At 43.4% G+C, this 12001-nt stretch overlaps 1 protein-coding gene across 15 annotated transcripts in view; it reads left to right on the top strand.

Annotated features, from left to right (window-relative positions):
• Window positions 1-12001, top strand: part of MACF1 (microtubule actin crosslinking factor 1) — a 335119-nt gene that overhangs the window by 51481 nt on the left and 271637 nt on the right. The window contains exon 1 of one of the 15 annotated variants that reach the window (XM_058717962.1): window positions 5119-5251. The exons of the other annotated variants lie outside the window; for them this stretch is intronic. Coding sequence (XP_058573945.1) covers window positions 5200-5251 — 52 coding nt within the window. The 5' untranslated portion in view covers window positions 5119-5199. Of the gene's footprint in view, window positions 1-5118; window positions 5252-12001 lie in introns of those variants that run through there. 15 annotated transcript variants of the gene reach the window in all.

The following is a 12001-nucleotide window of genomic DNA, read 5'->3' as shown; positions in this document are numbered from 1 at the left end:
AAAAAATTTTAAAAAAATGTTTATTTTTGAGACAGACAGTGCAAGCGGGGGAGGGGCAGAGAGAATGGCAGATGTAGAATCCAATGCAGGCTCCAGGCTCGGAGCTGTCAGCACAGAGCCTGATAGTAGGTCTCAAACCCAGGAACCAGGAGATCATGACCTGCGCTGAAGTCGGCTGCTTAACTGACTGAGCCACCCAGGCGCCCCACACTGAATATTATCTTAGACTCAAGGTAATAAGTTTCTTAAGAACTCTTACCCTGCCATCCTGGAGTCAGCACTATACAGTCTGTCTTGGGCTTTTTTTTTTTTTTTTTTAATAACCTCATTTTTAGGAAAAGGCAGCTTCAAAGGAAAATTCCATTATGCTATTTTTAGTGTCTACAATCTGAGTTTTCAATAATGTTTATTTTCCCTCCTTCCTCTACTCAAAAGCAACATAGGAATGCTCTGGGAAGTTGGTGGCCTGTCGTCTTGGAGACTTGTTTTATTTGCTGGTGGAAGTGCTCAGGTGAATTGAGCCAGCAAGCACTTTTTCCCCCCGCAGGTTTGTCAGAATAACTAAATACGGTGTTCCTCAGCAGGCGCCTACCTTTGTGTCCTCTGGATCCTGATGGATTTGATGAGAGAAGCTGTTCCTGGAGGAAGGGGATACTGTTGGTCTCTATTACACCTGAATGCCTGTGGCTGTGTCAGGAGACTTTTGTTGAAATAAAAGTCCTTCTCTCCTAGCTCTCTGCTGGAGATCCATAACCTTGTTCCAGTAGTAGGTGACTCTTACCTCTGACCTTTTTCTTAGGTCCCCCCAATGAGGCTTTTAGGTTACTTTATGATGTTATAAATGTAGAAGGGAATTTTGGTCTCAGGTAGAGCTAGAATCCAAGGTCATGGAAGACACAGATTTACCTTAAGAGCAGGTATTTTTGCCTTCCCTCCCAATTGGTCAGTGCCTTTTCACCTTGTTTGGTCTTGTAATATTACATAACCACTGTAGGGAGGAGAGGACTCATAGGATTCACCCATTTTTCCGTGAACCACACGGCCAAAAAGAAAAGGATCAAGGAGAGAGAACTGATTTGAGGGTGTGTGGCCTAAAGCACAAGGCCTTTTTAAGCTCATTGTCAGACCCCAAATCATAAGTCTGGTCCACACAGAGTACCTCCCCAAGCCTGGGGTAAGCACAGAGTGGGCAGAGCTTCTTGGACCTTTGCTGCCAGACCCGCACTTAGTTCCCTGTAAAGCCTCCCTTGGTCTTGCCATTTCAGTTCTCTCCTTCTAAGCATGAGGTCTGACTTCTTTTGTCTTCTGTTCCTCAGCCTTGCAGAGGCGGCCCTGGCCCTGGGGACAACTCTTTCTTCAGATGGCAAACTCATTTTCTCTCTAGCAGTCCAGAGGGACAAGGTGTAATTCAATCCCTTTCTCCTTCAGACACTGCTGCCAGGGGGAGACAATGAAGAAAGTGATCTTTGTTGCTCCCTGAATAGGACCATGAACCTGGCACCTGCTTTTGTTACTGACTTCTTAAGTCACTGGAGACATTTTTGCTGTCTTCCTGCACCAGCAGCTGCTTTGGAGTAACAGAAGCAACTGGCCTCAAAGAAAATGGATAGATATATTTATATGAAGAGAGTTACCTTTCATATTCCTAAACCTCTTGTCTTTAGGGCTGGTCTAGAGAGTGAGCAGTTGGAAGTCAGCTGTGCCTTCAGTTGGACCACCTATGACCCTCATCTTCTGTGAATCTGAGCAGACAGATTGATTCCTTTTTTGTCCTGCTCTCCATTTCATTAGACTCTTGAGTTTTGCGTTCCCGGCACCTATAGTGCCTGCTGCGTGGTGAGTACACAACAGATGTACACAGAATGAATGGCTAGGTGAATTCCTTAAACTGGCTGCTCAGGTTTTGCTTCCCTGACCCTGACATGAGGGGGCCTTGTGGAAGAAGGACCTCTGTTTTTAGAAGAAAGATTGCTTCAAAGGGATTTTGAAAGCTATTGATTTGTAGAGGAGTTTTGGGGGACTGTGTGAACTCCAAGATAGGACTTTCTCTCTCTTCATCGGCCTAGAACTTTCTCCTCAGTTGTAAGGAGACTGCTGGAAGACTTGTCCTGCTATTTCAGGATTTGTATCCTGGACCTGACTCAGGCCTTCACTCCACCCACCTAAGTTCTGGTGTCCCTGAGCCCACTCAAGGGCAGGGCAGGTGTTCCTTTTTAACTGCCATCCTGTCACTATAGAGCCAGGAGCTCTAAGGACCACATCTCATGCTCTGTCCTCTGCACTTCTCGATCTGCCTTCATTCAGTCAAGTTCCACTTAGTTCTGAGGTGTCTGTGCCTTTGTAAGGGCTGTTGGAGAAAGCAGGGCTGTTTTTCTCCCTGTCAGCAGCTGGCCAGAGAGGCCCTATTTGACTGCCAGACCCTGAGCCTTTTACATTGTCCATCTTGGTCTGGAACCTAGGGCAGAATTTCTCTTGTCACCTGAGGTAACACCTCACTATTCGCCGTGTGGGACCTATGAGGATAAAAGATGAACAGCCACAAAGAGCATGTAGAGGTATTGGACTGTGGTGCTTTGAAATGCTTTGATTCTGAGGAACGGTCTCTGATCTGCAAGAAGAATACAACTGGAGTCCAGGCTGCCCCCCACTCCCCCCCCTTTCCCAAAAGCCTCAAATTGGAACCATCACTCACTTTATAATTCCAAACATCCTTGTTTTTGTTTAATTTTTATCTGATAAAATGTTATTAAACAATTTCAATGGTGAAACACACAGAGGAAATGACAAACCAGCATGTGTTGTCTTTTAAATGCACTTAGTTTGAGTAGCTATTTTAAAAGTCAGTTTTTCCTGCTGTTAGATTCCTGTCGTCTGGACTGCTTTGCTCCTTCAGGTGGGAGGAGCCTCTGAGTGGGATTTTATAGTGGCGTTAAAGCAAGAGGACCCAGTTCTGCTCGGGCTAATTGATCATTCCTTTACATTCTTATATTCACCTGCACTACGTTGATTGCTTTCAGATCATGACACAGAACAGGTCTTAGAGATCAGTTCAGAGGTTCTTTACCTGATTCATTGACCCCTCTCCACTGTAAACAAAAGTTTGTATGTAGATGAATATGTGCCTTTTTCTAGGGAGAGTATCCTTAGTTTTCATCAGGTTCTCACCAGAGTTTGTGACCTAAACAGAAAAGAACAATTAGTGTTTTATAGGAATTTGGGGCTCCTGCCCACCATAGCTAGTTTGTGGCAAAGTTGGATCTTGAGATAGACTCTGGAATCTAGTTATTTTGACTCTATAACCCAAGTACTCTATTACCCATTCTCTTCCTGGAGAAATAAGTGGAATAATGCTAGGAAACAGACACACATGATCTGAACTGTTGTTTAATGCTTGCCTTTCTCTGTCCACAGCCTTATTTCACAGATGAGTAATCCAAGGACCTGGTCTGTTGGACTAGGTGACCTTAAAGATACTGTGATTCTTATAGTAATGTACCATAGAATCTATATTTCTGTTAGGTTTTTTTTACTGTATCCCATTGTCTAACCTATGCCCTGTAAACATTAAGGTCCCTTTTAACTGTTGAATCTTGCCCATGAAATTGTTCTTTTGAGAAAAGGAACCATGTATTGTGTTGCCCTTGACTTCTCATAAATACTTAGATCTGCATACAGTGATTGGCTACCTTGTGACTATTGACTGACTGGTAGCATAAGAAGGCACAAAAGCCTGGGTTGGATATTTTTATTATTTAAAAATGTTCCCCTTTCTATTATCTTAGCAACTGTTAATATTACTTAGCCTGATCTTTTTAAGTGGGAACACTCTCTTTTTCCTTTGTTTTCACAATGCTCCTTATACAGTTTCTTCACCTGCACCCAACCTGCATAATTGGGAGTTTTGTGCAACATTATATCTGACACACTTTGAGTTCTACCCCAAGGCACTGAATGGCAGCCTGCATGGCAGGTTGTTCAGAAAACCTTCAGGCCTGGGAGAGGGGTGTCTTCTTTATGAGGGGTTGCTCCTCTGTGGTGTCTGACTCAGTTGATTGCCCATGGATTTCTAGAATGCCAAGGCTTTCATGCTAAGATGAGCCAGAGCACCAGAGTGTGACTTTTAGGCAGATTGCTTACCCTGTTTTCTCATATGTAAAATCAGATTTACAGTTATTTTCGTAAAGACATTTTCAAAGATGAACATAATGATGCAGACGAAGCACTTTGAATTTCTTACAACGAGATACTATAGAAATTTCAGGTTTTCTCCCCCTTATTACATAATCTATGTAGCTTATCCGAAGAGCCTGTGATTACTTGGGGGGGGGGGTCATCTTTTTGAGGCTAATTGAGTAGAAGGAAATTTGCAGCAGCTACTGACATCATTAAAGCAAAACCAAAAACAAATTAGCTGAGTGGAATAGTGCCCTGGAGTGGGAAGCTGTGAGGGTGGTGTTTGAACCTCACTTGTCCCCTAGTTATCTATGGAGAAGGTCCTGCCCCCCGAATTGTGCATTTAGCCCTTAGCAAGTGGGCTTTACAGTTTAGCACTTAGGGAGTGGGCCTCACAGTTTCTGCTTTTGTCTTCCTGCCTTGGACTGTGTTGATAAGCAGTGTCTTGCCTGTGTATGGCTGTGTTCCATTCTGTAAACATCACTGCTGTAAGGGGAGTGCAGAGTTGGTTGTTTATTTTGTAAAAACCTGCCCCATTGCCATGTGATATTTGCCCAAGAGCTCCTGTTGTAGTGACATGCTTGTGGTGAGTGTGGCCCTTTAAAGGTTTCGTTCTCAAATGTTAGATGAACCCCTAACCCGTGTCCTAAGAGTTTTAACCAGGGGAACGGTAATCCCAGTGGATCCTGGGCTGGAGTCTAGAGAGAAGGTGGCAGATGAGGTGGCAGATGATAGGCAGGGGCCTGTTGTGGTCTCCTTCCTCTTTTGCACAAAGGAGGGGCTGTCCTCTCCTGGGGAGGTATTTCCGCTCACTGCAACAAATGAGGGAGCACAAAGCCCTGTAATGTAATGAGGCTTCTCTGGTGACGTCACTTATAAATGTGGTCAAAGTCCAGTTCTTGGGGGCTAGCAAGCACGGGGGCTTAGAGATCAGTCCTCAGTCCGTTCAAACGCTCTCACTTCTCAGCTGTCACTGTGCCATGCTGCCTACTTCTAGCCACTGAACCAACACAGCTGAGCAGGGGCATGAACGCCTACAAGTACCAGAAGTTCCTGGAGGGACTCAACAACCTTAGAGGTACAATGAGGCTTCTGGCTCCCTGCCTTTCTCCTTGCTGAATTTGTGAATGCTTACTGTGTTGTGTGTTATGCGGGCGTCTTTCCTTTCCATCAGCTGCTCAGGAGCTTGGAAAACCCTCTTACTCTGAGCTGGCCATATTTTTGTGTGTGTTCCCACAATGACACAGAAAGGCTAGCATTGTAAGTGTGATGGTGGGTGACCGGGAGGGGATCGTTTCTGCTACTTCAGTAGCAGTCTGTTCTCTTGCTTGAATGTTGAATGGACAATGAAGAAATGTCTCCTGCTCTCTTTCTTTTTTTTTTTTTTTGGTTTGATAATTTACTTATTTATTTTATTTGCATTTTTTTTTTTTAGTTTCAAGTTTTTATTTAAATTCCAGTTAGTTAACTTATAGGGTAATACTGGTTTCAGGAGTAGAATTTAGTAATTCATCACATACATACAGCACCCTATGCTCATCACATGTGCCCTCCTTAATACCCGTTTCCCCACCAATCTCCCCTCCATCAACCCTCAGTTTATTCTCTATAGTTAAGATTCTGTTTTCTGGTTTGCCTCTCTTTTTTTTCCTCCTATGTTTATCTGTTTTGTTTCTTTTTTAAAAAATTTCATTTATTTATTTTTTAATTTACATCCAAGTTAGTTAGCCTATAGTGCAATAATGATTTCAGGAGTAGATTCCAGTGATTCATCCCCTATGTATAATACCTAGTGCTCATCCCAACAAGCGTCTTCTCCCCTGCTCTCTGGAGTTGAGCAGGGCTCAGGATACTCCCAGGGCAGTGTGGGTGGAGGGCTTTTGCCATCTGGCACTGCAGCCTCACCTAGGTGTAGTTGTTTCTTGGGCCAGGTTTTCCAGTCACCTGTGTGTATAGTGAGTCAGAGTCCCACCTGGAGAGAGCAGGAGTGGGGAGTGGTAGGGGGTGGGGGAGGAGGAATGCAGGTTGGAGGCCAGAGATGCCATGTAAAGGGTAAATCATTGACTTTAAAGGAGGTAACTTTTTTTTAAAGTTTATTTATTTATTTTGAGAGAGAGAGAAAGCATGAGTGGGGAAAGGGCAGAGAGAGAGGGAGAAAGAGAGAATCCCAATCAGGCTCTGCAGTGTCAGTGCAGAACCTGATGTGGGGCTCAAACCCACAAACCAGAAGATCATGCCCTGAGCCAAAGTCGAACGCTTAACCAACTGAGCCATCCAGGTACCCCTAAAGGAGGTAACTTTTTAATAAAATAATATTTAAAGAGAATCATGTCTGCTTTACATGATTGTCCAACTCTTTGCTGACCACAGATGAGAAAAATGCAGGCCTCTTTTTGGCTCTTAAGGAAGAAGATAGATGAAATCTTTTTACTTTCTCTTCTGTAATTCATAGATGATTTTGTTTCCATCTGCTTAGGAAGGTGCTCAAACCATCCCTCTTTCACCAGCAGTCTAGATTCTGGATCCAGAGCAACCATGGGGTGGGTGCAGAGAGAGTAGGAGAGGTAGAGAGAGGAACAGGGATGAGGGAATGGCGGCAGACCTGGACTCCCATCCTGCCAGGGTCTGTAGATATTTTCCCTTCTTTCATTATGTGTTGAAGAACTGTTTCTTTTTTTTATTTTTTTAAAAAAAATTTTTTTTTTTAACGTTTATTTATTTTTGAGACAGAGAGAGACAGAGCATGAACGGGGGAGGGGCAGAGAGAGAGGGAGACACAGAATCGGAAGCAGGCTCCAGGCTCTGAGCCGTCAGCCCAGAGCCCGACGCGGGGCTCGAACTCACAGACCGCGAGATCGTGACCTGAGCTGAAGTCGGACGCTTAACCGACTGAGCCACCCAGGCGCCCCGAAGAACTGTTTCTAAGAGAACGTATATGAGAAGAGCTTTGCAGGCTATAAAGAGATATACAACTGTAAAGTACTATTCTACTAATTTCTACCTTTTCTTCCTTTTTGTCTCCCTACCACACCATGTAAACATTTTTTCCCCCAGGACTCCTGAGAGCTTGAGCCAATCCCTTTTGGTTTGGGGCTCTGCAAGCTCATCAGGCATCAGGCAGGTCTTAGCAAGAATGAACCGCGTTAACTGTTGTTTCTCTGTCAAAGGCAATTCTGAGAGGGCAGAGGGAGTGTGGCCTTCTTCATCCAGAATCACGGGGAAGAGGTGTGAGAGGGGGACAGAACCCGTGGAACTTCTCAGGGACTCTCCTTGGGCCTTGTTGGGGCCTGGGTGAAGGGAGGTGCAAGAATGTACCCTTGTGCCATAGCAGAGAAGAGGTTCTCTTGCCCTATTTCCTATCTTAGAGGGATCCTTCTATATTCTTGGGCACAATACCCACCCAACAGCAAGAGTCCTTTCCCTCCTCTGTTTACAAAACTCATGGAAGGATTATCAACCTTCATTAACTTGCATGTTCCTTCAGTAGAAGAAAAGATTTAGAGTAGAAACTCCTTAGTGTAGTTTTATTCCCTATTATCCTTGGCTCCATTCTTCTGATAAAAGGCCAGAGCTTCCTGAAGATGGACAGATGGTGGATGAAAACTACAGGAGATTTACTTATCTATAGAATTGGAGAATAGAACTTTTCTTTTTTGGTTCCCCTTTGTGTCAAGGGTTTAGATGAGCAGTTAAACCACATAAGGATGGCTGTGGCCTAAGTGAATCAAGTTTAGCAGTGACCTAAGTAGATTCCTGAGTTTCTCAAGAGACCACACCACAAATAACCCTGTCCTCCTCTGCTGTATGTGCTTCGAGAGTAAAGTGCAGATATGACTGATCAGGGCACTTCTTGTTTTCCTCTCATGAAACATGCATGGAGGAAAGAGTCCTTTTTTACTCCCTAAATACGACTTGCTTTGGTCCTGAGTGTCTTGTAACTCTCCTGACTTTCTCAGTGGGGCTGATGGAACAAGTAGCTCTTGATTTGATCCATTCAGGGATGGTGCACACTAGGAAGGGCTATTTCTGCTTTTGAAAGAGGTTATGTTAAAACCAGCTTGGCAATCATTTATTTTCTTGACCCACCTAAAAAGTCCCCCCCTCTCCCCCTGCACTCCCCATCCTTTCTGGCAAGGAGTGAGTAAGGTTGCTAGGAATGAACAAGTAACAGACAAGATCCATCTATCCCAGGGAGTGTCCTGTGTGGAGCTGAAATCAGAGAAGAGAAAGAACCACACTTACAGTGGTGGCGGCTCACACTCCACTTTCCCACCCCAGATACTAGGGTTATTTTGGTTCTAGCTCTCCAAGATGAACTCAGAAGCATTTACTACTATGGGCATTAAACATGAGGATATACATATGTATATGTATATATACATATATACATATATATACATGTATATATGTACACACATATATGTATACACACACACATATATATGTATACACACACACACACACACACACACACACACACACACAGAGTTTAGTGTCTGGAATGTGGCCAGAGTTCACCAAATGTTAGTTCTAGACCTTCTTTCCCCTGTCCCTCCCAGAGTCTTTGAGTCAGGGTAAGTCCTTGTGCTTGCTTTGGTTCAGAATGAGCTGGGTCAAGTTATACTCTTGTAGTGCTTGTCACCCATTGACATGATTGGTTCCAGGTCTCTTCCTTGATCTCACTGTAGGACAGTTATCAAGGTTGAGACTGGAAGACAGTAGCATTAGTGATAATAGTAATAACATTAAGCACTCAGCAAATGTTAGTTATGGACTGGGCCCTGATCTAAGCATTTTACATGTATTAATCCATTTAGCTCCTAAAATACTCACATAACAGGTGGCTTACATTGGTAAACCCAAGGCTTGGCTGGTCTGAGAACATCTGTCCTGCTAAGGCTTTCCTGGGAGTATAGCAGCCAAGATGACTGGTGCTATCTGGGGACCAAGTGCCATGGAGGCCGGGGGGGAATACCCACAACTGCCCAAGTGTATGTGTGACACTCATGGGCACCTTATTCTCTGGGGGAGTGCAGAGTATGGTGCTTTGAAGTGAGGACAATAGATCTTTTCTCTCCACACTAGCCTCCTTGAGCTGTGTCCTGTTTTCTCATCCTACATTCATGTGTATACACTGTGTAATAGTCTTTATAGAGTACAATGTATGAGATACAGCAGTTTGTCTTGTTCATTCACCCACAGAAAGCACCTGATTTAACCTTCCTTCTATCCCAGAACTTGAATCTTTCTCAGGTGAGAGAGGTATCTGGAAAGAGGGCATGTGGTTGTTTTGATTTGGTCTTTATACTCATTTCTGGAATGTTGTTATAGGTCTTAGACAATTATTTCTCCAACCCTGGGTGGCCAGGCAGATAGTTAGATACAAGGCATTGCCTTTGTCAAACTGTCCTGTGGGCTGAGTTTCACCCACTGCATCCCCTGATTATGGTGAATGACCACTTCCCTTTTTCATTTCACCTCTATCTTTGTGTATTCCAGAGGGACTGACAGAAAGAGGTCATAGGCTCCCCTTTTCATTGAGTTACCTACTTTGCCTTTCTTGAGATGATTCAGCTTACAGCCATTCTTCCATTTGGTGTTGAAGGGAACCCAGTGGGAGAATAGAGACATTGTAGAAGTCTTTTGAAGTTCTGGTCCCCAATTTCTTGTGACTCCTTGGTGCTTTGACACCAGGATTGGGGCACAGTATATCCCATTGCTGTTGCTGCTTCTGGGCTTTAAGGTTTACTTCTCTGTTCTGCCAAAAACCATAGTTATTAAGTGATTTCTGCCCAGATGGATCTTTTCTGTGGGTATGACAGGTTTTACTATTGGCCCAAGTCCTGCTCTTTGGCAGAGTCCAGGCCTGTGCTGTGGACTGGCAATTGGGGATTAATAGGAAAGCAGATATGTGGTTAAGGTTGAATGATGAGAAGGTGGTTCTCTAGTCTTTGCTAAACAAAATTGGGATAGGTCTGTGAGATAATGACTGATTAAAAAAATTTTTTTTGTTTATTTTTTAAATTTGAAAGAGAGAGTGTAAGCAGGGGAGTGGCAGAGAAAGAGAGAGGGAGATCGAGGATCCAAAGCGGGCTCTGTGCTGACAGCAGACAGCCCAATGTGAGTCTCAGACTCATGAAGAGATCATGACCTGAGCTGAAATCACACGCTTAACTGACTGAGCCACCCAGGCACCCTGATAATTACCTATTTAAAAAAAAAAAACAAAAAACAACACAAGTGTATCTCTGGCTACTTAGGTAGCTCAGTTGGTTGAGTGTCCAACTCTGGATTTCAGCTCAGGTCATGATCCCCCAGGGCATTGAGCACCGTCTCAGGTTCTGCACTGAGTGTGGAGCCTGCTTAGGATTCATTCTCTCTCTCTCTCTCTCTCTCTCTGTCTCTCTCTCTCTGTCTCTCTCTCTCTCTCTCTCTCGCCCCCCTCCCCATTTGTGCATGCACGTGCTCTCTCTCTCTCTCTCTCTCTCTAAAATAAAACCAAAAGACACATAAAAAAAACCCAAAACAAATATACCTCAGTACTCACATACTTTCACCCTTCTTTTCACTCTGCATGTACAGTTTTGTTGCCTTTGCCTGGAATACCATTATCCTTCTCTCTTTATATCAAACATCTCTTCTTTCAGTGCCTAGCTCATTGTCACTTTCCCCCATAGTTCCTTTCCTTTCCTTGCTTTCTCTCTCGTCTCTTTCTTCTTCCTTTTGCATTTTGAGATAGAGTTCTCTTTTCCTCATCAGTGTTGCCATAACACTTTAAACGTACTGATTTTAGAGCATGCTTGTAGTTATTAACTATGGTTATTAAACACGTTATGTTATAGTTACAGTTATTAAACATTTGATTTTCCTCCTAGTCTTTACTTCTTTGGCAAGTTTCCTGTAACTTCTGTAAGCCTCAGTTTTCTCATTTGTAAAGTAGGGATAATACAACTTATCTCCCAAAATGTTGTGAGGATTACATACCATAGTGTGACATCTGGCACAGAGTCGGAGCCCAGAAGATGTTTTTTATACTGTTGCTAAAAGTGGGAACTAGACTCCTTTCTTCTTGTATCTTCTTCCCCTGGCACATGTTAAGCATGAAAGGACACTTGAAGAATTGAACTAAACTCATGTATCCAAATGTCCTTCAGTAGTCACTGTAGAGGGTTAAAAAAAAACCCCACAATACTCTGACATTGGTGCCTGTGCTGTGTACATTCACAAAACCCTTTTTGTGGTTTCTCTCTTCACCTCCAGATTATTACTCCCCTAAGAAACTACAGTTGTTTTATAGCCCTACTTAATTTTGGTCAAAAAACGATATTATCTAAGACTTAGGCTATTTTGAAACATTAAATCCAATCTCAAAGAATGAAAATATACTGCTCTTGAAGACATTGGAAAGATGGTATTACTAGTCTGGAGGCAGTTCCAAGTGAGGGGTTCCAAGTATGTTTTGGGCAGTGGCAATGTTGAGCAAGTGAACAAGGTGACTACTGACAAGGCACACACTCAGTTTGGTTTCTTAGCTGTGAGGTATTTGTCAAGCCCTCTTTCTCATTCTCTTACTTTGGACATCCAGTGAGTAGGCCAGACTGGAAGACTGTCGTTATTACCATGTCTGGGCATGCAGGAGAAGTCCTCATACCCTTCAGAGATTGACCTTTTTTGGGGGGAATTTTCTTCCTCTCTTCAATGTGGCTAATAAAGAATCTCAGGGAAAAAAAAAAACACTTTTTTTCTTCTGCCATTAAATAGATACACTATTTTGGCCTTGTAGAAAGCATAGAAAAATAAAAACCAAAAATCACAAAAATCCTACAAC

Source organism: Neofelis nebulosa, chromosome 2 (assembly GCF_028018385.1).
Source record: "Neofelis nebulosa isolate mNeoNeb1 chromosome 2, mNeoNeb1.pri, whole genome shotgun sequence".
Classification (NCBI taxonomy): Eukaryota; Metazoa; Chordata; class Mammalia; order Carnivora; family Felidae; genus Neofelis; species Neofelis nebulosa.
Note: the sequence above shows the minus strand (reverse complement) of the source record. Positions and strands in the feature narration are given on the sequence as shown.